Raw genomic sequence first — 27176 nt, forward strand, 5'->3', positions numbered from 1 at the left:
CTCCCAAGTCCTGTTATTTTCACTCTGTCAATTAGGTTAGTATTGTGGAGTAACTCTAATGTTGTTGATCCATCCTGTTTACTCCTATCACAGCCATTAAACTGTGTAACAGTTTTAAAGTCACCATTGGCCTTATGGTGAAATCCCTGAGCGGTTTCCTTCCTCTCCGGCAACTGGGTGTATTGATCCACCAGCTAAAGTGTAATGAATAACTTCACCATGCTCAAAGGGATATTCAATGCCTGCTTTTTATAATTACCCAGCTACCAATAGGTGCCCCTCTTTGGACTTGATTAAACAATAATAATATATTACTACAGTCAAGGATGCATACGCCTATAGAACTACCACAGTATCAGTTTTCACAGAGAAGAGAGTATTTTTGGTTGAACCTGTGTTTGAAATTCACTGCTCGACTGAGGGACCTTACAGATAATTGTATGCATGGGGTACAGAGATGAGGTAGTCATTCAAAAATCATGTTAAACACTATTATCGCACACAGAGTGAGTCCATGCAACTTATTAAGACATTTTCTACTCCTGAACTTATTTAGGCTTGCCATAGCAAAGGGGTTGAATACTTATTAACTTAAGACATTTTACCTTTTCATTTCTAATTCATTTGTAAACATTTCAGGGAAAAAATAATTCCACTTTGACATTATGGGGTATTGTGTATAGGCCAGTGACAAAAAAAAATCTACATTTAAACCATTTTAAATTCAGGATGTAACACAACAAAATGTGGAAAAAGTAAAGTGGTGTGAATACTTTCTGAAGGCAATGTAAATGCCAGCTCACCCATACAACACAAGGAACCGTGTTCCATTGAATGCTAGCTTTTCAAATGTGTCTGCTCTTTAACTTTTAACACGTAACTGTGAAAAGGTCTTGTCCTCTTTAGGCTTGTTCCAACCCTGCCACCCACCAATTAAATGTGAGGTGACAGGAACAWCCATTAAATATGCATTGCGTTCAGGCTGAGTAGGCTGCACACGCGTCGTGTTGCACACATTCTTCTTAATGTTTTAAAGTAAACCAACAGTCGCACTGGAAGATGTATTTTGCTTTTCTGCAGTATGAACTCAGTATGAACTTGTCAACCCCTGTCACTCTCTCACTCCCTTGCACGCACACACACTAACGCTCTCTCTTACACACACAAATACTTTAGATGTCAAATCACAAACGAACCACTGACACAACAACATAGCATTAGTTAGAGGGAATATTTGGCGTGTGCTTTCAGGTTATGAAGCCTGCTCAGTGCACCTCCCAGAGCTCTTTGTTCCAAAGCAAAGGCACAGTGAGACACAGGCTGTAGCTACAGGGAATTAATTACAGAACAGGGTGTTTACCCAGTGGGGTACGAGCATGCACACACACACGTACACACAAATTACCTCTTACACACAAACACACAGCTTTTCTGCTGTGTGATGCCTGGTGGGCCAAGCCTCTATGTTCCTGTGTGTCGTCATTCATCAGTGACCAGTCTCACAGCCCAAAACAGTGTGATTATTCCTGATCCAGAGGAGAGAATTCAGATAAGCTGTGCCATTAGCTTAGCACTATTTACAGTACATGAAGTCTGTGCTGCTGTTGTGTTCCTTTAAAATAGTCKTTTTCAAACACCGTTTTGGTGTTGCTCTGTTCTAATGTTACACTTAGTAGCAGGAATGACAGGAAGGATGCTGTTTTCAGGAGTGGTTTATTAGTCGAGTTAAATGGTAAGTTGGGTTATTTGATGTGGTATTACACAAGGCTCTCCCAGACAGTGGTCCCTGCACAGAGGTCATACACCAGTGTTGGACTGTGGTAGGAGATGTTTGCTAGACAGCACAACATTGTCGTAGTCAAAGTTCTCATCCAGGTTGAAAGGCAAAACCTCTTCACTGTCACTCTGTGAAAAGTCAATGACATGAATTAAGTTGCCTATACTGTATATAGACAGACCCCTCTCACATGACGCTAGCACAGAAAGACTGTGGCTTAAATAACAACACTTATGAATGCTTAACATAACTCTCAAACAAAATATACCAACTGGAAGTTCCATTTTCCTGGTCAACTAATTGCGGAGTCAACTAAGCTGTTCCTGGGGTGGGTAAATGTAATCTTCATCTTAGTGTCTTTATGTCATAGATTAGTAAATGTCCTTTCTCGTACCTGTCCCTGTGGTAGCGTGTCCTGCTGCTGTCCCCGTGTCCCCGGCCGTGTCCCCGTCCTCCTGCCTGTGGAGGTCAGGTCCAGCTGGGTCAGGTGACAGAAGGAGGGCAGGTAGGTAMGGAGTTCCTCCTCCACCTCCCCTGGTAGAACCCGAACCCCACCATCTGAGAAAAGAGGAGAGAAGACACACAGGATGAGGACTCAACAGTGTCTTCTTTCTGCTTCTAGCTATCCTTCCTCAGTAACTTGAAAAAGAAGGAGAGAACATCACACAGGATTAAGACCCCTCTTTGATGGTATGTACAGTTCACGGACTGTGGCTTGAATAGGATTCACAGAGTGAGACTGAACTGACCATTAAGTTTTCACTCAGAGAAGCCAGCCTTTTCAAGTGGCACTCCTTGAAAAGTTAGATAATTTTAGTTAATTGGGATTCAATAGCTCCTGAAGATCTAAGCCAATGAATTATTTCCAGAAGATCAGAGTAAGTACATCATTATGCAAATGATTATCGCATTGGCTTTGTTCTGTGCCATCATCAAACACAATTCAGAAGTGTGACAATCAAATTACAGAAAATGAGAAGTGACTCTTTGTTCAATTAAAATCAGACTCCAGTAGGTTAGAAAGGGCTGCTCATCACCACAATTGAATTGTATCACTAGGAAATCGTGTATAGAAATGATAATTTTACGAGTAATGATTTTACGTCCTCAAGTTCTCACCAGTGGGCACTACACACTGTAACCTAATACAACTCCTGCAAACCCCAGCCACGAGCTGTCCAGTGACGCAAGCCTACCAGACYAACTAAATACCTTCTATGCTCGCTTCGAGGCTAGCAACACTGAACCATGCATGAGAGCACCAGCTGTTTCGGACGACTGTGTGATCACACACAAAATGCCAAGGTAACTTGTCTAAATTACTATCGCCTCGTAGCATTCGCATCTGTAAACATGAAATGCTTTGAAAGGCTGGTGATGGCTCATATCAACACCATCATCCCAGACAACATGGACCCACTCCAATTCGTATACCGCCCCAAAAGATGACYCAATCTCTATTGCATTCCACATTGTCCCATCTGGACAAAAGGAATACCTATGTAAGAAAGCTGTTCATTGACTACAGCTCAGCATTCAACACCATAGTGCCCTCCAATCTCATCACTAAGCTAAGGACCCTGAGAATAAACACCTTCCTCTGCAACTGGAACCTGGACTTCCTGATGCGCTGCCCCCAAGTGGTGAGGGTAGGCAACAACACATCCGCCACACTGACACTCAACATGGGGGCCCCTCAGGGGTACCTGCTTAGTCCCCTCCTGTTCACCCACGACTGCGTGGCCTCGCACAACTCCAGCACCCTCATTTTGTTTGCCCACGACAAGGTGGTGATGTTAGGCCTGATCACGGACAACAATGAAACAGCCTACAGAGACCTGGCAGTGTGGTGCCAGGACAACAACCTCTCRCTCAACGTCAGCAAAACAGAGCTGATCTGGATTACTGGAAACTGAGGGCCGAGCACTCCCCCATCCACATCGACAGGGCTGTGGTGGAGCAGGTCGAGAGCGTTAAGTTCATCGGTGTTCATATCACTAGGGAATTATCATGGTCCACACACACCAACACAGTCATAAAGACTGCACGACAACACCTCTTCCCCCTCAGAAGGCTGAACAGATTTGGCATGGGTCCTCAGATCCTCAAAAGGTTCAACAGCTGCACCATCGAGAGCATCTTGACTGGCTGCATCACCGCTTGCTATGGCAACTGRTTGGCATATGACTGCAAGGTGCTACAGAGGGTAGTGCGTATTGCCCAGTACATCACTGAGGCCAAGCTCCCTGCCATCTAGGACCTCTATACCAGGCGGTATAAGTGAAAGGCCCTAAAAATTGTCAAAGACTCCAGCCACCCAAGTCATAGACTGTTCTCTCTGCTACCGCACGGCAAGCGGTACCGATGCACCAAGTCTGGATACAGTCCCAAAATGGTTTGCATGTCAGCAGTCAAGTTGTTCAAGATATTTGACATTCAAGAACCAAAGTGTCACTTGACACATCATGATGATGTGTTTTGCACCATATAATACATTTTTTGAGCAAGAGACAAACCATTTTGGGACTGTATCAACACTGGACTAACGAAAAGAATAGTKGTTTTTGAGTGGAGTTTTCCTTTAATTTAGCAACTACATGCTTCACTCCATTTCAAAAGATTTTCACTCAACTGAACACGCCTCAGGAGTATCTGTCTTTCTGCTCCTCCTGTCAGACACATCCAACTAGTGTCGCACAGTATATCAAAAATAAGGCACTTTTCGGATTACTAGAACACGAAAAACGGTTCGGTACTTCTGTGAAATGTGTCTCACGGATCACGCCTGTCTATCTGCACAACCGACCCCTTATTATTGCACGCACTGTGCCTGCTCCACTTACTCATAACACACTTGAAAAATGCAACACGGCATGTAGAAATGTTAAAACTGTTGATTACTGTTCACAAAACAATGTCCATAAAGGCTAGAACACTTTACAATGGAAGATAGCTTCCAGCTCTGTAAGCTACCGGTAGCTTTCCTTGCTAGATGACAGCTAAAGATGACATCCATTCACTACCCTAGTACTTTGTTTGTGATAATATGCAAACCAGAAGGCAACATATGCTGATTTCAAAGCTGATTGCCACCAAAAACGTTTTCATTCACTTACTCCCATCTACCCCAAAGATGATCTATAGTGTTGAGGAGGAGGAGCCCTGTGGACCCATTTTGTCATTCATTGTTGGCATTGGTGCTCTGTAGAGTTGCTATTTTCTCAAGTCAATTAAATCGTAACATTCCTGGATTACTCATTATACTAATAAAGTCCAATTAAATCAACAAACAGTATAAAAAAGGTTAAGGGTACAAAACTGTGTACATACTGTATCTGGCTGTGTTGGCAAAATCACTAAATATACCATCGAGCCAAACGGGGAGAGGCTGCCCATTGACAGTTCCAAGACCAGTCAGAAATGACCAGCTAACCCTACCTCAATGACACCAGTGAATTTCAAAACTGAACTTGGATCTGCATTAAGTAGCAATGATATCCTTTGCCACCATTGTCTTACGACACAACAGATAGCTTGAATCAGTCATGACTATTCAACAAAAAAATAAAATATTTTATTTCCATTGAATTTCTTAGTTACATGATTGTATAACTAGCAACAACGTTTTGATGTTGAGTGTGCAGTATTTAGGAAGTTTAGCAATGAGGATGAAAACTAGCATAGTTCAGCTAGCCAGCTAGTTTAGCCAGGGAAAACAAGAGTGGGACAGGATATAGCTGGGCGCACATGCACACTAGGCTAATTCAGGGCACAGACTTGAGTTTTTATGCCATGATATCAGGAGCTGGCGGTGAAAAGTTCAATTATAAACTGGGTGGTTCGAGCCCTGAATGCTGATTGGCCGACAGCCGTGGTATATCAGAGCATATACCACAGGTATTTACTGATCTAATTAAGTTGGTAAACAGTTTAGAATAGCAATAAGTCACCTCGGGGGTTTGTGATATATAGCCAATATACAGGGCTGTGTCCAGGCACTCTGTGTTGCGTCATACATAAAATAGCCCTTAGCTGTGGTATATTGGCCATATACCACACCCCCTCGGGCCCTATTGCTTAATTATACAATTCAGAGACTGAAACAAATCCATCAGATGACAAATATTTAATGAGAGCGATTCGATATATAATCCCAAAATCAGCAGTAACTGTCAATAGTAAAATAAAGCTTAAAACGATGTTTGAGTGAACCTGAATCCAGAAAATGAACTCTATTGTCTCAGCGAACTGACTGTGCTCTGACATGCCGCACCCCTCTTGCCTCATGAATGACGTCATTACTGTTTAAAGACACAGCGCACATTTTTATAAAATAAGCTACTTCTATGCAAATGTTGTTGGTCAGTACAATAAAATAAGTCCTAAATGAAAGGGATACAGATTGTTTGTCATCTGTAGCCTCATGAAATAAGCCAAAACAAGCTCAATAACTCAATGCATGCACACACTCCTATTGAATATGGATTCACCTGTATTGTGGATAGGCCTAGGCTACCCAGTATATCAACAGATTTACCATTCAAATAAATGATTACCATTACGTTGTTATGTAGTTAGATTGGTAAAAACAAAGTCAAATTGATTGTAAAGTTGATTCATTAATGCATGCACGGCTGTCTCTGAAATTTTTTGACATAAAACAATTCAAATGTAATGAACACATAAAATGCCCAACAATTGAACAGAGCAGTAGCTGAGTTTATCTGTCTGGATCAAGTGCCATTCTGTGTTTTTGGCTAATATGCCTTCTTTTTGCCGTGGTATCGTTCTGGTATAATTTTAGTATTGAGAATCGTGATGGTATAGAGCAGGGGTGTCAAACCCATTCCACGGAGGGCCGAGTGTCTGCAGGTTAAGACCTAGACAACCAGGTGAGGGGAGTTCCTTACTAATTTGTGACCTTAATTCATCCATCAAGTACAAGGGTGGTGCAGACACTCGGCTCACAACCAAAATTCTGGTATCGTGACAACACTAATCCAAACAGGACACTAAGCCTGCTGTAACTCTGCAGTGAAACGAATCTCTATCAAAATGCAAAGCCACACTATGAACCCATATTTCCTCTGACAGTTTCTCCAGAATACAGATCCTGTAGCACGCAGCAGGAGGACTCAACAACAGCATGAGAAAAAGGGTCACAGACAACAGGTGAGGGATGGTTGGCTGGCTGGCTGGCAGGCAGGCATATGAAAGACATCAATGGGGCGGAGGAGATTTAATCTGAATTAAACAGGCCTTGGTCGGCTGTAATCATCTCTGCCAGCCAGCTAATATAACCCACATCCAGAGAACACAGAGATGAGAGAGAGGAGCCTCAAATAGCAGGACCCAAAACACGCTCCTGATAATAGGACCCTGACCAAAACATCAGGGCGATGGAGAGCGATCAAACTGAAAAGGATAGGCCTAGACAACTGTCAAAGAGAGGGTAGGTATACAATTATGTGTCTCCATGCGTTCATAAAAGGGAATTTAAATCAATTAGAGAGGAGCAGACACCATTAAATATTGACACTTCTCCTTGGCTTGGCTTGGCAGCCACAGGGCCGGTGTTGATCCTAATTAAACAGCTAATTACTCTCACTGTGAAAGTCACACTGGGATGGGAGGATGGAGCAGGGGAGGGGAGGTGGAAGGAGACGAGAGGCGAGGATAAGGAGGAAGCAAGACAAAGTATGAGTTGGTGAAGGGACACCACCTTGTGTATTATGTGCAGATGAGAAAGTCACATATTGAGCACGGTTACATGCACACAATAATACGAGTCAGATTAATATACATTTGTTTCAAACATTTAGATGCTTTGCAAGAAGAACAATTTCCCTAATAATCCTGTTTACATGGACACATCTGAAATCAGGCTACCCGATGGGACTTTTGATGCAGAAAATCGGCAATCAAAATAAACGTTCTACCACAGTGACCATGTTATATTTGCGAAGCCTATTTGATTCTGAGTTCGGARATATAAAGTTTGTATATGAAAACTATTTCTAAGATGCATACTTTTAGTTTTTGCGAACCCTCTTCACTCACGCATAAGAGGAAGGCTTGTACTACCAGTGCTGCCACATGCGCAGATCAAATACACCTCTGGAACACCGATTAAGCGGTTTACATGMCCTAATAATTAAAAAGATTTCTCAGAAAACCAGGTGTTTTAATCGGTGTATGCTTACTTTGATTTTGACCTTACACCGAGTAAGATAAGCAGAGTAAGGTTTAATATCGAATTATTAGTGTGCATGTAAACTACATATTAGGTAAACAAGTACTCTCTAAGGATGTTTTACCTAAAGACAAAAATCACCTGGAGAACACAGCTACAGTGGTTTGTTATGTCTTGGAGACACCTTTAGTCAGTGTCAGAATGGGTAATCAAAAATAAACGGGTCTTAAATGTGACCCGTTTCAGGAAACTAGGCGTATGTCACAAGTCACGACTTCACAGGAGAGCCTTTTGAATGGTTTTTTATCAAAATGCATTTTTTGGCAGAAATGCCTTCTGGAGCATGTGAACTTTCATGTGCCTAAATAACAAACGTGCATGCCATCTGTAAATATGAATACAATTATTAAATTACGAGCCTTGTTGGTTAAGCCACAGAAAAAGTGAGCAACCTTCCCAGTAACCATTTGGCTGAGATAATGAGTGGGCTGGACATGCCGAGAGAGGGGTTCGGATTGGTCTGCCATATAGAGGGCTTCTGTCTATTTCAGCTGGTCAGTCTGTGTTGGTAATCTTGTCTAACGCGGCTTTTTTTTWATGTATCGTGTAGTGGAGCGAGTTTTGAAATCAGTAGTATTAGAATATGATAGCTAAGGAGATGAAGAAAAAACCTGTCTCCGGATTACATCTTCAAACTAAGGGCAACCGTGGCATGGCATCCGTGACAGGGAGACTCGTCCATGATGTATACGGCGGGTAAGATAGACTAGCTAGCTACATTTTCAGATATTACACGTTTGACAGAAAGTGGTTTCATTTCAAGCTAAAATGTACTGTTAGCTAGCTAACGTACGTGTATGACATTATTATTCGTATCCCAGAACCGTTTGCTTTGCTAGTTAGAGCCTAATGTTAGCTAGCTAACATTAAACCTGGTTAGTTAGCTCCCAGCAGATTCATGCAGGGTAGTAACAACATGATTTGGCACTATGTTCATTGTTGTTTAACTAGCTAACGTTAGCTGGCTGGCTTGTTAGCCAACGTTACGTGATGTGTGGGATCTTACATATTGTTTACCTTGAGCTAGGTTCATTGTTTACATAGCTAGCTAGCTACATGTTTCACGCTAAAGTGTACAACACCGTTGAATATGGCCGGTGTCAGTAAAAGTCGGCAAAAAAGCGTAATGAAATTGTTGCCAGCGTTTTTGACACAAAGATCAACTGTACTGGTTGTTCATGCTCTGATCTTGTCCTATCTTTATTGCTGTGCGATAATATCGTCAGGTGCTTGCAAAGAAAGACCTAGCAAAACTGCAGCTGGCTCAAAACAAAGCAGCATGCCTTGCCCTTAACTGCTTGCCCTTAACAGCACGCACAGAACTAACATCAACAGCATGCATGATAGCTGTTGATAGGTGAAATAAAATGTTAAATTATATTTWTTTTTTTAAATACCCCACCAGACACGCCACTATGGGTTTCATCACGGTACCCAAACCAAAAACAAATGTAATGCTTCGCTCAGTTATGTGTATGTCACGTTCTGACCATAGTTCTTTTGTGTTTTCTTTGTTTTAGTGTTGGTCAGGACGTGAGCTGAGTGGGCATTCTATGTTGTGTGTCTAGTTTTCCTGTTTCTGTGTTTGGCCTGATATGATTCCCAATCAGAGGCAGGTGTTAGTCGTTTGCCTCTGATTGGGAGCCATATTTAGGTAGCCTGTTTTGTGTTGGGTTTTGTGGGTGGTTGTCTTCTGTCTTTGTGTTCTATGCACCAGATAGGACTGTTTCGGTTTTTCCACATTTATTGTTTTGTATTTTGTAGTGTTCACGTTTTTTGTTATTATTAAAGATGATGAACACTAACCACGCTGCGCTTTGGTCCTCTCCTTCGTCCACCACAGAAGAAAGCCGTTACAGTGTAGAGCCATATCACTGTGGAATGCTCTGCCACCAGATGCAAAAAGCAAGTTTAGCTAGAAAAAATAAACATATTGTATCACAGCGCTTCTCCTCTGTCTAAACATCTAATTTAACTGTAATTATTATATAACAGTGTGTGTATATATGAAGTGAGTAAATAGTATTTTTGTTGTCTGCTGGTGGCTTTCCAATATACACTCGGCTGACAGTTTATTAGGTACACCACCCCTTTCACAAAAATATTTAACTCCTACAGACATTGAGTCAWGTGGCCAGGATTGGGAGTCCCATAGAGTGGCGCACAATTGGCCCAGCGTCGTCCGGGTTTGACCGGGGTAGGCCGTCATTGTAAATAAGAATTTATTCTTAACTGACTTGCCTAGTTAAATAAAAGTTAAATAAAAATAAATACATAAATGGCGTGGGGATTGTTTTCCTGGCACACGTTAGGTCCCTTGATACCAATTGAGCAACGTTTGAACGCCATACCTTGTAGAATCCACACCCCGAATAATTCAGGTTATTCTGGAGGAAAATTTAATTGAGCAAGTTGGAAATTGAGCAAACTGAGATTACTAAACTGCTTGGAGTAACGCTATATTGTAAACTGTCATGGTCAAAACATATTGATGCAGTAGTAGCTAAACTGGGGAGAAGTCTGTCTATAATAAAGCGATGCTCTGCCTTCTTAACAACACTATCAACAAGGCAGGTCCTACAGGCCCTAGTTTTGTGGCACCTGACCACACGACTGAACAGTAGTCAAGGTGCGACAAAACTAGGGCCTGTAGGACCTGCCTTGTTGATAGTGTTGTTAAGAAGGCAGAGCATCGCTTTGGCCCTAGTTGTCGCACCTTGACTACTGTTCAGTCGAGCGGTCAGGTGCCACAAAAAAAGGACTTAGGAAAATTGCAATTGGCTCAGAACAAGGCAGCATGGCTGGCCTTTGGATGTACACAGAGAGCTAATATTAATAATATGCATGTCAATCTCTCCTGGTTGAAAGTGGAGGAGAGATTGACTTCATCACTACTTTTATTTATGAGAGGTATTGACATGRTGAATGCACCAAGCTGTCTGTCTAAACTACTGGRACACAGCRCGGARACCCATGRATACCCCACAAGACATGCCACAAGAGGTCTCTTCACAGWKCCCAAGTCCAGAACAGACTATGGGAGGCACACAGTACTACATGGAGCCATAACTACATGTAACTCTATTCCACATCAAGCAACTGACGCAAGCAGTAAAATTACATTTAAAAAAACAGATTAAAAAAACACCTTATGGAACATTGAAGCAACACAAACATTGGCACAGACACATGCATACACACACACGCACACACACGATAACATACGTACTATACATACACATGGATTTAGTACTGTAGATATGCGGTAGTGGTGGAGTAGGGGCCTGAGGGCACACAATGTGTTGTGAAATCTGTGAATGTATTGCAATGTTTTTAAAATTGTACAAACTGCCTTAATTTTGCTGGACCCCAGGAAGAGTAGCTGCTATGGGGATCCATAATAAATACAAATACAAAAAAAAGGGGGTACGACTCAGTACTAGATGGGTGTACCCAATAAACGGAATGTATAACTTATTTTATGTAATATCTTACATTACTCTTGTATATAACTGTTCTGTACTTTGTCATGTATTGTATGTTTTATGTGGACCACAGGAAGAGTAGCTTCTGCATGTGCAATAGCTAATGGGGATCCTAATACACTAAACAAAACCTTACATATACTGTTCTCAGACGCAACTAAAACCCATCACAGCAGCCATCACCCCMGACAGTCATATTCATTCAGATGCTGCGCGGTCATCGATCCTGTCGTAAAGGCAATTACGATGTACTCAGTGTCAGAAAGACGCAGCAGAAACGCCTTCCCCAACACTCCCCTCCTCCTCTCCACCTGCTTTTATGCCCAGCACATTGATAACTATACTGTACATGCTAATCAAGGTGGGAGTTCACTGTCAGACGTTTGTGGGCATCAGCACCTTGGACTAGCAGCCAGGTTGACAATGACACCCACCCAGTGATTTTAACAATGTTTGGCACAAAACACTGATACTTACTTAGTCAACCCTCTCCTCATTACCAATCCCCTTTCCCCATCAAGTTAGGAAGGACACACACCAGGCCTGGCTGCAACCCCATTGTAAACACCCTCACAAATCAAATCAAAATGTATTTGTCACGTGCGCCGAATACAACAGGTGTACCTTACAGTGAAATGCTTACTTACAGGCTCTAACCAATAGTGCAAAACAGGTATTAGGTGAACAATAGGTAAGTAAAGAAATAAAACAACAGTAAAAAGACAGGCTATATACTGTACAGTAATGAGGCTATAAAAGTAGCGAGGCTACATACAGACACTGGTTAGTCAGGCTGATTGAGGCAGTATGTACATGTAGATATGGATAAAGTGACTATGCATATATGATGAACAGAGAGTAGCAGTACCGTAAAAGAGGGGTTGAGGGGGGGGGGGGGGGGGGGGGGGGGGGGGGGGGTGTTGCAAATAGTCCGGGTAGCCATTTGATTACCTGTTCAGGAGTCTTATGGCTTGGGGGTAAAAACTGTTGAGAAGCCTTTTTGTCCAAGACTTGGCACTCCGGTACCGCTTGCCATGCGGTAGTAGAGAGAACAGTCTATGACTGGGGTGGCTGGGGTCTTTAACAATTTTAGGGCCTTCCTCTGACACCACCTGGTGTAGAGGTCCTGGATGGCAGGAAGCTTAGCCCCAGTGATGTGCTGGGCCGTACGCGCTACCCTCTGTAGTGCCTTGTGGTCAGAGGCCGAGCAATTGCCGTACCAGGCAGTGATGCAACCAGTCAGGATGCTCTCGATGTTGCAGCTGTAGAACCTTTTGAGGATCTCAGGACCCATGCCAAACCTTTTTAGTTTCCTAAGGGGGAATAGGCTTTGTCGTGCCCTCTTCACAACTGTCTTGGTGTGTTTGGACCATTCTAGTTTGTTGGTGATGTGGACACCAAGGAACTTGAAGCTCTCAACCTGCTCCACTACTACTGCCCCGTCAATGAGAATGGGGGCGTGCTCTGTCCTCCTTTTCCTGTAGTCCACAATCATCTCCTTAGTCTTGGTTACGTTTGAGGGATAGGTTGTTATTCTGGCACCACCCGGCCAGGTCTCTGACCTCCTCCCTATAGGCTGTCTCGTCGTTGTCGGTGATCAGGCCTACCACTGTTGTGTCGTCTGCAAACTTAATGATGGTGTTGGAGTCATGCCTGGCCATGCAGTCGTAGGTGAACAGGGAGTACAGGAGGGGACTGAGCATGCACCCCTGGGGAGCTCGTGTTGAGGATCAGCGTGGCAGATGTGTTGCTACCTACCCTCACCACCTGGGGGGCGGCCCGTCAGGAAGTCCAGGATCCAGATGCAGAGGGAGGTGTTTAGTCCCAGGATCCTTAGCTTAGTGATGAGCTTTGAGGGTACTATGGTGTTGAACGCTGAGCTGTAGAAATGAATAGCATTCCCACACAAGTGTTATTTTTGTCCAGGTGGAAAAGGGCAGTGTGGAGTGCAATAGAGATTGCATCATCTGTGGATCTGTTTGGGCGGTATGCAAATTGGAGTGGGTCTAGGGTTTCTGGGAAAATGGTGTTGATGTGAGCCATGACCAACCTTTCAAAGCACTTCACGGCTACGGACGTGAGTACTACGGGTCTGTAGTCATTTAGGCAGGTTGCCTTTGTGTTTCTTGGGCACAGGGACTATGGTAGTCTGCATGAAACATTTTGGTATTACAGACTCAATTAGGGACATGTTGAAAATGTCAGTGAAGACACCTGCCAGTTGGTCAGCACATGCCCGGAGCACACGTCCTGGTAATCCATCTGGCCCCGCAGCCTTGTGTATGTTGACCTGTTTAAAGGTCTTACTCACGTCGGCTACGGAGAGCGTGATCACAGTCGTCCGGAACAGCTGATGTTCTCATGGATGCCTCAGTGTTGCTTGCCTCGAAGCGAGCATAGAAGTGATTTAGCTCGTCTGGTAGGCTCGTGTCACTGGGCAGCTCACACACACACACACACACACAACATGTTGTGGAGGTGTCTGGTTGTTACTGTTGGGCTCAGCATCAGGGTTGGCGTTAGGGCCCTATACCTCTGTATCTAAAGCAGTTGTATGGAGATGTAGTTTGCACGCGGTCTATGTATCCCTCGTTGCTAAATGAGGACAGAGAGAGCAATACACCACAGAGCAGAGAGCCATTGCCCTTAACACTAATTACAGGGCCGGGGCATGTATTGAAAATGCGTAATAGATGGTAATGTATTTAAAATGAATGGCCTTGACTAGCCTTATTACAGAAATAATATGCACATGACATTAACTAAATCCTATTACAAGGTGAACTCTTAAATGTCTTCTAAGGCTTACTGGCAAACTTCTTCATGTTTCCTTCTTTACATGGATTATTAAGAATATATTCTACTTTTCACTGGAGATTTTCCTTTCTTTGAGGAAATAATGTAAGAACTCTGGAGCGCTGTAATTTACTGTCAAAGAAGCTTCGATTAATGGAACCATTCTCCGTGAAATAGCATTGTGGACTCAAAGGCTCATATCAATACTGCATGGCAAGGCGCTAACTTTCTAATTCTACCGTAATCAGTAAAGATTAGGATAAATTAATGTTAATGATGATCATGCACACTCTTAAATGACTTTAGAAGAAACAAGAATGCCATTATACAGTGCCAAGAAAGTTATTTTCCACCTTGTACAATGCACTAATCTAAAATCAGTTCTGGAAACCGGAGAGTTGTGAGTGAGAGAACAAGATGCTGTACCTGGGTCAGCAGTTACATCTCCTTCCTCCTCACTGAAGTCCCCAACATCCAGGTAGTTATCCAGCTATACACAGAGAACAATGGAGAGTTACTCTTCAATCAACAATTCTCAAATCAGAAAGCAAGAGAAAGTGATTATTACTTTATGTTGTGTATATTACTGTAGTAAACAATTTAGAAATCTGTATTTTGATCGATAGTAGAGACAAAGTATATAGCAGTTTATAATATGTGATCATCATGAGTCAATGTGTGTGACCCTGACTTATGTCAGTGACAAAAAAAATAAAAAATACTAAACAAATTGCAAGCAGTTTTTCTAAAAATATGCACTAACATAAATATTCCCATATTTAAAATACAGTATGGAATTGGGATATTACAACAACATTACTTTAGTCCACAATATCAACCTTGAGAGTTATGCCTGGTGGACGACAGTCTCCATTTCCACAGCTGCCCATAGTCACTACAGCACCTAGCTCCATCTGCAACCAAACCACAGTCACAAAGAGATACTCACTGCCAGATACTCATACTGTATATGACCACTGCATTTTTGCTCAAGCAGTTTGACTGTCATTATGACCTCATCAGACACTAAGAGCTCTGTGGGGTCGGGGCCACTACTCCTGTTGATTTATGGCTCCAGTTGTTACATATACGAATGTGTTTGGACAGCTGAGTGCCTCTAAGAGTCCTACAGATGCTATAGGATCTTGTGCTCACTCAACTCTTCCAAATAATCACCAGTAAGATTAATTGGAAACCAAATATGGGATCCTATCCCAGACTTTCAGTTTCAGTGTGTAACTTGCTGATGTGTAGTATCGATTACAGCAGAGAGAACCTTTAATCAGAATCATGGTTAATTCAATAGCTGGCATAGCCTGAGGTCCTAAGCACTGTTCATGCTCCAATGTACACATCTGAAGTAAACCTACCTGCTCCTGAAACAATCCACTAATTTGGTTTAGGAAAATGGGATAACACTGAAATAGATGGAGGGAACAGAAATAAACCAAGGGAGACCGACAGAGAGAAAAAGAGAGAGAGAAATTGTATTTTAAAAATACCTTTATTGGCCCAATAGTTACATCATTAAAAGCACAGAACCAAGCCCCCCCCCCCTACAAAGTCCTCCAGAAGGCTTGTTAGTATTGTCATAATGTAGGACTGCAGGTTTGCAAAGAGAGAGAGATGGGGGGAACAACTACAGGGGGAACAATTAAGCATCGCATTAAACAGTGATAAACACTGCAGCAAGTATGATCGTCAGAACATCACAACTGTCACTGCGCCCCTTAATCAAAACCGAAATCTTGCAGGGAAGGACTTGTCAGGTATTGAAACATTATAGCGGGGACAGAAACAGGTGCTACAGCACTTTCTAATGACTCTGTTCTATCAATTATACTCTGCAAATCCCTGCATGGCCTGGGATACATCTCCATGGCTCACTGCTGAGCCTGCCACACACACACAACTGCACCGACCCAGCTGCAACATAAAGCAGACCACTGTGTAGGTGCCTTAAGGAACTGACTGACTGAGCTGGTTTGTTATTCAGTGCTGATTTGGAGGTGTATTATCTTAACGCATAGAAAAAACATGCCCACAGTACCTATTCAGCTGTTAGGAATGGGGAGGAATGCTTTATTTCCTGTTTCTGGTGCTGGAGGTACCCCCCTCTAAGCAACAGCTCAAAGAGACACAGGTGCTCCGCTACTTGTTTGTTTTTGAGTTCTAACCTTCTTCCAGGCAATCGTGGTTGCAGCGTTTGTTTTGTACGCTCCCTGAGCCTTCTCACAGCCCCTCCAAAAGCACAAAAACATTATGCTAATGGTTGTCAGACAGCTGCTTCCAGCTCACTGTGTGTTTGTGTGTGTGTGTGTGTGTGTGTGTGTGTGTGTGTGTGTGTGTGTGTGTGTGTGTGTGTGTGTGTGTGTGTGTGTTCCTCTCTCTCCTCCAGTAGACTACACAAGAAGTGGTTAGGCATAATAGAAAAGGAATTCAAGCTTGAGTAGAACTAGAAATTAAAAGGAAATAAAGCTGTGCTCTTCTCTTCCCTTTCTCTTCTTTAACACAGTATAATGTAAGTCATGCATCAGGTTCAGTGTACCGTGTGAGGACATGAATCACAGTCCCACTGACTGCACATGGTACTGCACGCCTGACACTCAACTGTGTTGTGGGAAATGCCAAACTGTTCACAGAGGGGATAATGATGGCTCTCCAGCAAAAAAATGGGATACATACAATGAGGCCCTCTGAATGTTCCACAGCTGTAATGACACACACACACGGGGAGAGACAGGGAGCTAATGGCCATCTTCCCTTAGATGTAAAAGCAATCTGACAACAATAACGTGGCTGTACTCAGCGTAACAAAGCCAGCTTTTACACTGTCACTGTGAGGAGTCCACAGGAGGAATGTGATGGAACAGAGAGGATGAGCTGAAGAGAGGGGCTGGAAGGATTGGTGCACTTCATGTGCAACTATATAAAGGGCTGGCATTTCCATTAATTGCAAACAGACTGCCTTCAAACTGTAGCAGTCACAACTGTAAGCTACCTTTGGTTCTTCAAGGTTCAATCACAAGAGCAATGACAAAACTAAAGAACAAACTCTACTGTACACAACCTATGATTACATTAACAGTGATTGTATTACCAGCTCAGTCTTATTGCAGTTTAGAGAGAGCACACCTGCCTGTCAGCAGCGGTCACAGACAGTTAACCTCAAGATCTGTAACTCATCTGAGTCAATCGAGCTTCAAACTATGTCAACCAGTGTCTGTCTAAACAGCTTAGTACTAAAGCTACACAAAGACTAGCCTAACTTATTACAACATTCCACAACACTGTTCGAGACGTTCAAACAGTAACGTTAGCTACTTCAGCAGGAGGTAAGCAATGCTGAAATTCTGCTTTCAATGGGAGATTTGACAATGATCGTAGTAACGTTAGCTATGATTAGAACTCCAATGTGACAAGAATGTCTAGACATGATCTATAGCTAGCTAGCTAGATACATTCATTGTCACATTGGAGTTATAATCATATAGATAGTTAGATATATATTTTATATATAGTATGGATTGTAGAAAAGTTAGCTAGCTATTTTATGTCCTAAATTATCTCTTTGGCATAAAGACAGCAAACGTTAGCTAAGTAACTTAGCATAGCCGTTATTACTGTCTAATTGAGCAGGACATCACAATGGGACCTTACTAACTAACGTGATTAAATGTAGCAGAATGCTAGCTAGATGGTTTGCGTTGTTTATCGTACTGTTATATCAAAAATCTGTTTCTAATCTAAACCATCTTTAGCTATATCTCTGCACATCACATCATAGATGATTATTGCCGAGGCTAATGTAGGCTAGCTAACGTTAGCTGGCTAGCTAACTTCCAACTAAGCTTAGCCAGCCAAACATGACCACAGCAGGCTACCACATATGCTATTACAATCGAAGCTGACACTTGTATCATAGTATTATGTTCATTGTTCACCAAAATCGCTAGCTAACTCGTGTTTAGGAAAAGTTGCTAGTTATAACACGAGTAAAAGGTTGACAACAGAGCGTCGATTTACTTTACCTTCGCTCGGATTTGCGTTGAGCAAGGAATGTTGGGAAATGAGTCTTTTGGCTATTTAATGGCACGAAAAGAAAGCGATTCAAAACTACACACTGGTAGGAATTTCTGCAGGTCATAAACGAATTTAGAATAAATAGTTCCTAAATAAACAACAATGAATACATTGGACTGAAAAAAAAAATATTTATCCTACTTGTTCAAACATAGTAAAATGGTATTTTCCTTTTAAGACACATGGTTCTGTCACTGATAATCATACCATATAATTAGAAAGAGCCAGACAATCCATGTTTAAAAGCTTTCAGTTCAAAACAAGCAGCAGCTGACTGAGACAATTTTGTGTTGTTGTTTTCCCACAGCCACCTGCGGTAGCATGTCTCTGCAACCACTGACTGCAGTGAACTGTGGCAGCCTCCTGCAGCCTGGCTGCTCCCTGTTACAGCTGGACGGTGACATATTTCTGTTCGGCCAGAAAGGCTGGCCCAAGCGCTCCTGTCCTACTGGGGTTTTCGGGGTACGCCTAAAGCATGGGGAGCTCAAACTGCGACCCATCTCCTTCTCCAATGACTCCTGCTACCTTCCCCCTCTGCGTTGTCCCGCCGTGACCCGCCTTGAGCCCCATGATGGACACCCAGAGGGCTACCTCATCCATGGAGGCCGAACCCCAAACAACGAGATCTCCTCCAGCCTCTACCTGCTGACCCTGGACAGCCGTGGCTGCAACCGCAAAGTGACCCTGCGATGTCAGGAGAGAGAGTTGGTGGGAGAGCAGCCAGGGCCCCGATACGGCCACACCCTCAGTATGGTGCAGAGTCTGGGCAAGAGGGCCTGCGTTGTGTTTGGGGGCAGATCCTACATGCCGGCCGGGGAGCGGAGCACAGAGAACTGGAACAGCGTTGTGGACTGCCCTCCTCAGGTGTTCATCATCGACTTAGAGTTTGGCTGCTGCTCCGCCCACACCTTACCTGAGCTCACTGACGGCCAGTCCTTCCACCTAGCTTTGGCCAGAGACGACTGTGTCTACTTCCTTGGTGGCCACACTCTGTCGTCTGACTCCCGTCCTCCTCGTGTGTTCTGCCTGCGTGTGGACCTCCTGCAGGGCAGCCCTCTGCTTTCCTGTGAGCACCGGGACACCGGCCTGTCCATCACCAGTGCTATTGCCACCCGTGTGGGGCCCTCCCATGAGTACATTGTCCTGGGTGGGTATCAGTCAGAGACCCAAAAGAGGATGGAGTGCAGCAGTGTGGTGCTGGATGACTCTGGGATCAGCATCGAGCCAAGAGAGGCCCCTCAGTGGACAGGGGAAATCAGCCACAGCCACACCTGGTTCGGAGGCAGCTTGGGTGGAGGGAGCGCTCTGATCGGGGTCCCCTCTGAGGGCAGGCCAGCCCCGCCCGAAGCACATTACTTCTACCAGGTGTGCTTCCAAAAGGAGGAGGGAGGAGAGGGTGAAGACGGGAATCAGGGCTGCAGCCAGGAGTCCACAGACTTCGAGGACTCCGCCCCTCTGGAGGACTCTGAGGAGCTGTACTTCGGCCGCGAGCCCCATGAGCTGGAGGACAGCAGCGAGGGAGAGGGGGATACGTACAATGAAGAGGATGAGGAGGACGAGTCCCAGACAGGCTATTGGGTCAAATGTTGCCTGGGCTGCCAGGTGGACCCCAACACTTGGGAGCCCTACTACTCCACAGAGCTGCTGCGGCCAGCCATGATCTACTGCTCCAAAGGGGAGGGAGGCCACTGGGTCCATGCCCAGTGTATGGAGCTGACTGAGGGCCTGCTGGTGAGGCTCTCGCAGGGAAACGGCAAGTACTTCTGCCTGGACCACGGAGGCCTGCCCCGCCAGGAGATGACCCCGCCACGCCAGGTGCTGCCCCTGAAGAGGAGCCCCATGAAACCCCAGCACAGGAAGGGCCCAATGATGCCGAAGATGACACCCGCCAAGAAGCGCTTCTTCAGGAGGCTGTTTGAGTGATGTCTGACCATGCAGTATAGTTATACTTACTCATTGATCAACTGGTTCATAATATGTCATTCTAATTATGTGGCCTAAATGCCATATCATTGTTTACTGTGCCATTGCAGCAATTTACTGTTCTCAAACTTTTGAATAAGTAAACTCAGAACTATTTTTTGTGCTTGTTTTTTGATTCCTTACAGTGCTCAATATTTTATGTAATAAACTAAACTTTTGCAAGAAAAATGTATGAAACCAAATTGAATAAAAATGGAAATTAAAGCCAGAGTCTATTTGCTCCATGTTCTACCCCCACATATTACACATAGTGACTTTGTGGCTTGCTGTGTTCACCCTCGTTTTTGGCAGTTGTTATCAGAGGATGCTTTTAGAATATTTGAGGTTTGTCAAACCAAATTTTCTTTGGAAGGTAGGCTAATACTGTGTGGACTTGCACAACTGTATGTAAACCTATAGAATATAATTTATTTTCTGTGGTTGAATGTTTCTGTGTCAAAATTTGTTATGATTTAAAAAAATACATTGATCAGTTCACACAGGTGTAATAACATAAACCAACACATAAGCTCAGTTATCAATGGCAGAATCAACAAATATTTTGAATAAAGTTTAATAGTGTGATAAATTGTTTGCTACATTTTTAGTACATTAACAGTATTGTAGAGAGGTATGAACAATTACTTCAGTAATCATGAAACAATAAAAAAGGCCAATAAAACCACCAAATCAAATGAACAAACACATTAAACAAATGAACAGTGAACAAATGTGCAACAGGCATAAATATCATTATTTTCATTCAAATAAAAAAATGAGTGAGTGTTTTTGGCAGCAGTTGTAATTTTCCTGAGTTTAAATGTACACTTGAAACATGACAAAGCAGCAGATTGAATACACCGCTGATATGAGATTCACACAAACCATATCCATCATCCTTCATGTAGCAAATGCAATTTAACAATGGAAAATACATTATTTAACATCCGTCATGTAAAACGTGATGTTATTCTGTGACTGTGACTGTTGTTTAAACTAAATATTACACATTATGAAAATCTGTACATTATCAGGTTAAAGTCATGACAGTAAAATAGAACTAGAACATTTAATGTGTCAAATATAAAAAATTGCCTGTCACAACTCAAAATGGTGTAGGCAGAGATAAACAATAACATCAATCAATCAAACAAATAAACTATCAAATAATTTCAGTTCCCCTCAAGGCTCACTTGCTTCCCTGTTTACTCTTCCCCTGTTTACTCTTCCCCCTTCCCTGTTTACTCTTCCTTGTTTACTCGCCCCAGAAGAGGCATAGAGCCAGGGCGTGTGAGGATTCAATAAAGATCATCTAAATACATCATTTTGGCAAGCCTAAAGGTGTTAGGCCTAGTAATGGAGCTTACTGCATTTTCGTTGTGGTCAACAAAAAGGGCTGTTTATATGTTATTTTATGAAAAGAGGTAGAATGGTATTATTTCTCCTTCACTGTGCAAATGCTAAAACAGATAAAGATGGTTTCAAAGTCACCCAGGCCCCCATTTTGGACTTCGGGGACCCGGATATAAAGCTCTAAAGCAATATTTTTTAGAAGGCAGCCCTGAAACGAAGACAATTTGAGTCTATATGATTCCATTTTGCTCCAGCACTGGAGATAAACTAATACACTGATCATAAATGTGAGCTCCTTTATCACAATTTCCATTCCATGACTTACAGTGCTTTCATTTGTTCCCATAAATAACCTCACTGGATAAATTCATGGATGTGTCATAACCCATGCAATACAATAAACTGTCCCACATTTCACAGGCACCCAGAGATAAAACACCAACTATCAAATCATCAAATCATTATGAACTAATGAAGTAATATAAAATACCAATATAAAATGCAACGACTTTTGGGAATTATGTATGGAAATTAAATCTAAGGTAGAAAGCATTTTCAAATGTCCTCAGAGTAAATAATGAATCAAATAAAAAAAGTGCCACCTTTTTGGGATTATGACAATTAATAACAATGTCTTTACAGAATAAAGTATCTTCCTCTTACATCACTACTAATACATAGTTCATATTGTAGAGTAAATATTAKGTTTGAAACAGAACAGCAGGGGCGCACTGGCCATCTGGCTTTTCGTGGAAATGGTATACTAGCTGGTCCATTTTTAGCCTAGCAGACATGTCTAACTTTTATTTATTTTTTTGCACAAAATTATCATTATCTGGCTAATAATTGGGGCCTCAAGGGAAAATGTTTTGCTGGTGTGGGGGACTAGAAGAAAAAAATGGGCCGCTGTGGGGGCCTCAAGGAAAACACTGGGCTAACATGCTAGGAACAGTACAGACAGATTAGAATTATACATGCTCCTGCTAAAATATATCCCTCCTGTAATCCATGAAGTTCCAAAGAAATGTCAAATTAAAACAATTTTTTCAAAAGTCTGGGACATCCAGTGACATGTCAGCATCCTCCTGTGTCTCCTGACTCTCCACAGTGTCAATGGTGGCCTGCAGAGCTTTGGCAGAGTTCTTGTGAGCTTCCATGAACTTCTGCAGGTACTTGGATGTGTAGAGCCAGTGGTGCTTCAGCACGTCCTCCAGCTCAAAGGTCTTGGACTGGCGGGCATTCATCTTCCTGAACCGTCTGAACAGCTTGTTCCCAGACTCATTCCCCTCGCTGGCCCAGGCCCCGATGGAGCCATCCCTCTCCACAATCTCTGGCACATGGGCCAAGGTCTTGTGCAGGTAGTTGGTGATCTTTCCGTCATACCTGTACTTGAAGACGGTGGAGAGCAGCTCTGCGAAGCGTTGGGAGTTGAAGCTATACCGGCAGAGCTGGTCTGGGCACTCCTTCGCCGGGCAGGTGGAGCGCCACACAGGCTTCATCTGGATGTAGAGCCCCATCAGCTCCCTCAGGGCTTCCTGACGCTCCTCTGAGCGCACCAGCTCACACACTGCCTCCACTGCCTCCCGGGTCATCAGCTTCCGTGCATAGTTTCCATTCATCCTCATCACAGGCTTCAGCTTCATCTTCTTCCTCAGCTGCTTGTCCAGGGCGGCCCGCCAGCTCCGACGCTGCTCCCGGCTGGGGTTTGCCTTGTGATAGACCTCCCCTATCTCATCCTGGAAGATCTTGTAGAACTCAGTGGCATTGCCGATATCACAGTGCAGGGCGTCCAGTGTGGGCTGGGTCTCCATGAAGGGCTTGGCAGAGACGCCTTTGACTCGGTCTCGCAGCTCTTCTGCTGACTCAGAATGAGGGTTGGTCCTCCAAAGTTCGTAGCGCTCCAGGTTCTCGTCGTGGCTGCGGGTGACAGAGTGGAGAGTCATGTTTTGGGAGGCCTCTGCCCGAGTGGAGTCACACAGTGTGCAGATGTAAGCGGAGCCAGAGGCCTCCAAACCCTCCATCTCTCGCACCATCTTCTCATCATAGCCCGTGCCCCGGAAGTGGAAGCGGAAGGAGCGAGAAAGGCCGCCCACAGACAGGATGAGACGGCTGTGCTTCATAGCGTTCCTTTCGGCCACCACAGGCCCCAGGACACCTGTGAGAGTCTCGTGGTCCGACTCGTCCACAAACATCAGGCAGAGCGGCTTGCAGGACATCTCTGAGTTGGGCTTGGGCTCCCGGAAAATGGTGATCGCCTCATCTTCTCCCTCAGCTTGAATAGAGACGGACATGATGGTGAAGGAGAAACGCACAGCCTTTTCCGGGACGGCCGGCCCTCCGCCATGCTTCTCACTGACGTCCCCCATGCCATCGCAGGACTCCTTGATCATAACGCTGAAGCCCGAGGTGCAAGCACTGTCCTCCAGGCCTCGCTCTCTTAGCCCCTCCATGATGTCCTCCTCCAGGTCCTTCAGGGCCGACACCAGGGCCACGTCGTAGCGAAACCGACGCGTGACTGTATCTGCTGGGGAGTCGTCCACCGAAGCGACCCACCCTGATAGCCCGTTAATGATCCCCACATGGCAGGATGTGGACACACTCTTGAGGGCCGGCTGCCACTCAAAGGGGTGGTAGCCTGGGAGGAGCTCCTTCTCTGCAGCGCGTAAAGTGTGCAAAGGCTGGAAGATCTGGCGTCCACTGGTGGCCTTGACGGTGCGGTACATCTTGTGGTACTGGCTGCAGCTCAGGAACGTGTTGACCCGGATGGCCAGACACACAGCAGGATGCAGGCCAAAGCCCCTGCCTGGAGCCAGAGAGAGAGAGTGAGAGAACGATGGAGAGAAACAAAGGCAGATTTTATGTATTATGAGTACCAAGACATGTTTATGAATGAGAGAGCTGTCATCGACCTCAGTCACTAGTTAATTCTAGCACTCTGATGATAATTTCAGTATGGAATATCTCTTAATTGCACCCCTGCATTTGCTGTCATTATGAACGTTATGCAGAGGACAGCAGGGTGAATCAGTGAAGCTGCCATAAACTGATGTATTGGCTGCAGATGAAAACAGACACCAGCTGGCCTCTATTCCCCAGAGTGGAGTACGATGCTGCCTGTATAATTTGCAGATACAAGTGGTGCTGATGTTGTTGACAGGAGTTGTTATTGTGCATTAGAGAGAGTGTGAAAAGGGGAGAGAAAAGAGAAGGGGGGAGAAAACGAGAGTGGGGGTGAGAGCGAGAGAGAGAAAGCGAGAGAGAGAAGGGGTGAGAGAGGGAAAGAGAGGGAGAGAAACGAGAGGACAGTGTGTAACAAGATTTTCCATTTACAAATATCCCACAGAGTGGGTAGTTGTCAATGTTTATGTGAACTGTATCTGTGAACAAATGCAATACTCGAATCTCAACAATAAGTGGCTCAAATCCTGTGATTACATTAGATCATGTTTGTTGTATGTGTGAGCTACTGAATGTCCAGACTCCTACCTTGCATCATGGCCTCCAGTTCATCTGCCTGCCGGTGTTCGTTTCCCGCCCTCAAAGCTAGCAGGAACAGGGTCAGGCACACCGACTTGGTGTCTCCACCTTCTTCCTTCTCTGCAAACACCTTCACCTGGGTCTTCAGGTCCCTCAGCCGGTGCTTCTGGGCACGCCTCGTCAGTGACAAGAGATGCTGTCGGGGCCTTCCCCCTTTGTTGATGGGCAGGAAGTTGTCCAGGCTATTTTCTGCTGACTTGTGGTCCCCATCCACTTCCTCCAGATGGTGACCCAAGCAGTGGGCTCTGAAGGAGTCCAGCCGTACCCGCTCCCCACAGCTCTCTCTGGGGCAAAGCAGCGGCAGGGAGTGCAGGACCCCCAGGAAGCCCTTAGCTGGGGCAGTAAGGTCGGCAGGGCCGCAGGGCAGGGTGCAAGCCGGGCAGTGGGGGCCCAGAGAGTAGATGTATTTAGCGATGCAGCTGCGGCAGAAGAGGTGTCTGCAGGGGGACTGGACGGGCTCAGACAACAGGTGGTCACACACCTGACAGGTGACTGAGCTCAGGAAGTCCACAGGGAGGTCCTCGGACAGCAGTTTGGCACTAAGGTGCTCTTTCTGGCAGAGGGTGATGCTCTTCACCCACTGAGCTCTCTGGATGCTGGATCTCACCCAGGGTCTAAGTCCAGGTCCCTGGTGAGGATCTATCACTGTTCTCCAGGCTCTCTTCTCACCAACATTAGCAGCGTTATCCTGGAGGTCCCACTTGGTCCTCTTGGCCAGGCGTTGGGCTCCACGAGTGGGCTTCCTCCTCTTTCTCCCTCTCCTCTGTAGTGAGGGTTTCTTGGGGTGGCAGAGGAGGCAGAGGGTGGTGTGGGGTCTCCACTCAGGGACATGGGTCCTGGAGAAGCTGCAGAAGCCCCCTCCTCGCATGGCCAATGTCCAGCAGCGCTGGCAGAAGAATGGCGGATGGACGACCTCCATGTCCCCCGCCACGTCCACTTTGAAGACCTTGAGGATGACCTCTGGCCAGCTGGTGGCCTTGCAGCCCATCCTACGCAGGGCACTCCTGCTAGTCTCGTCCAGAAGCCCCTGGACTTCATGCTCTGGACCTTTGGCTTTCCTCAGGGCCCCGCCACAGAGACGGCACAGACACCTGCACACACACATTAACATTAGGATATTACATAAACCAAAAGTTTGTCTCTCTGATCTTTCAGTATGTTTTAAACAGAGTGAAAGTACATTTCAGATCTTGTTGCTGATTAAAAAACACTCCACTTCCTTGACTGACCTGAGGTGGTTCATGTGTGTGTCCATCTCCTGGAGTTTCAGGTCCACTCTCTTTCCCGGGCCCTCTACGTTCTCCTTGCTCTTACCCCCCAGGCAAAGCTTCATCACACTCCCTGGGAGACCCACCACATCCCCCACAGTTTCCCCCAGGGGTGCAGAGGCCACAACCCCAGACAAGGCCCCTCTCTCTAGCTGCATCTCCCCGGGCAGCGGGGCCCTCTCCATGGACCTGACCCGGAACAGCTTGAACTTCCAGTCTGAAAACTTGGAGTAGGGGTGATGGAGCTCGGCCGGCATGGAGCACCGGGGAGCATATGTCTCCAGGGTCCCCTCCTCCATAGTTTCAGCAAGGGCTCTTGAGGAGAGGAGGAGGAAGGAAGAAGAGAAGAGAAGAGAAGAGAGAAGAGGAGAGGAGAGGAGAGAGAGGAGAGAGGAGAAGGAGAGGAGAGGAGAGGAGAGGAGAGGAGAGGAGAGGAGAGGAGAGGAGAGGAGAGGAGAGGAGGGAAGGAGAGGGTGGGAGTAGAAGCGGTAGGGGAGAAGTTAGATGATCAGTCCCTAGTCCAACCAGTTAACTTAATCTGGTGGAATTTATGTACAAAGTCCTCTGTAAACCCGTGAATAGGGTGGACATCTGAGATCTGACCCAGTTCTGTATTATACCATAATTGGCATTTAGATCTTCTGTAAATTGATGACATTCAG

The 27176-nt window shown here is 44.9% G+C and overlaps 3 protein-coding genes across 3 annotated transcripts; 1 reads left to right on the forward strand and 2 right to left on the reverse strand.

Moving 5' to 3' along the window:
* Nucleotides 1–1697: 1697 nt before the first annotated feature.
* On the reverse strand, nucleotides 1698–18433 carry iftap (intraflagellar transport associated protein). The gene is made up of 5 exons (XM_070443068.1): nucleotides 18343–18433; nucleotides 15151–15225; nucleotides 14738–14801; nucleotides 2172–2335; nucleotides 1698–1905 (listed from the first exon to the last, which is right to left on the reverse strand). The coding sequence occupies exons 2-5, from the start codon at nucleotides 15223–15225 to the stop codon at nucleotides 1798–1800; spliced, it is 411 nt and encodes a 136-aa protein (XP_070299169.1). The 5' UTR covers nucleotides 18343–18433; the 3' UTR covers nucleotides 1698–1797.
* rag2 (recombination activating gene 2) lies at nucleotides 17372–20775 on the forward strand. The gene is made up of 2 exons (XM_023985528.2): nucleotides 17372–17646; nucleotides 18702–20775. The coding sequence occupies exon 2, from the start codon at nucleotides 18716–18718 to the stop codon at nucleotides 20315–20317; it is 1602 nt and encodes a 533-aa protein (XP_023841296.1). The 5' UTR covers nucleotides 17372–17646; nucleotides 18702–18715; the 3' UTR covers nucleotides 20318–20775.
* Nucleotides 20776–20941: 166 nt separating this feature from the next.
* Nucleotides 20942–26827, reverse strand: rag1 (recombination activating 1). The gene is made up of 3 exons (XM_023985530.1): nucleotides 26476–26827; nucleotides 25196–26337; nucleotides 20942–24512 (listed from the first exon to the last, which is right to left on the reverse strand). The coding sequence occupies exons 1-3, from the start codon at nucleotides 26811–26813 to the stop codon at nucleotides 22756–22758; spliced, it is 3237 nt and encodes a 1078-aa protein (XP_023841298.1). The 5' UTR covers nucleotides 26814–26827; the 3' UTR covers nucleotides 20942–22755.
* Between the last annotated feature and the right edge of the window lie 349 nt (nucleotides 26828–27176).

Source organism: Salvelinus sp. IW2-2015, linkage group LG4q.1:29 (assembly GCF_002910315.2).
Source record: "Salvelinus sp. IW2-2015 linkage group LG4q.1:29, ASM291031v2, whole genome shotgun sequence".
NCBI classification, from domain to species: domain Eukaryota; kingdom Metazoa; phylum Chordata; class Actinopteri; order Salmoniformes; family Salmonidae; genus Salvelinus; species Salvelinus sp. IW2-2015.

Bases quoted from the DNA above. Each gene is read 5' to 3' on its own strand.
- rag2 (XM_023985528.2), top strand. From the start codon at position 18,716: ATGTCTCTGCAACCACTGACTGCAGTGAACTGTGGCAGCCTCCTGCAG.
- rag1 (XM_023985530.1), bottom strand. From the start codon at position 26,813: ATGGAGGAGGGGACCCTGGAGACATATGCTCCCCGGTGCTCCATGCCG. The intron at 26,338-26,475 runs GTCAGTCAAGGA...GTGTGTGTGCAG, and splicing joins ACACACATGAACCACCTCAG to GTGTCTGTGCCGTCTCTGTG. The intron at 24,513-25,195 runs GTAGGAGTCTGG...CTCTGGCTCCAG, and splicing joins ACTGGAGGCCATGATGCAAG to GCAGGGGCTTTGGCCTGCAT.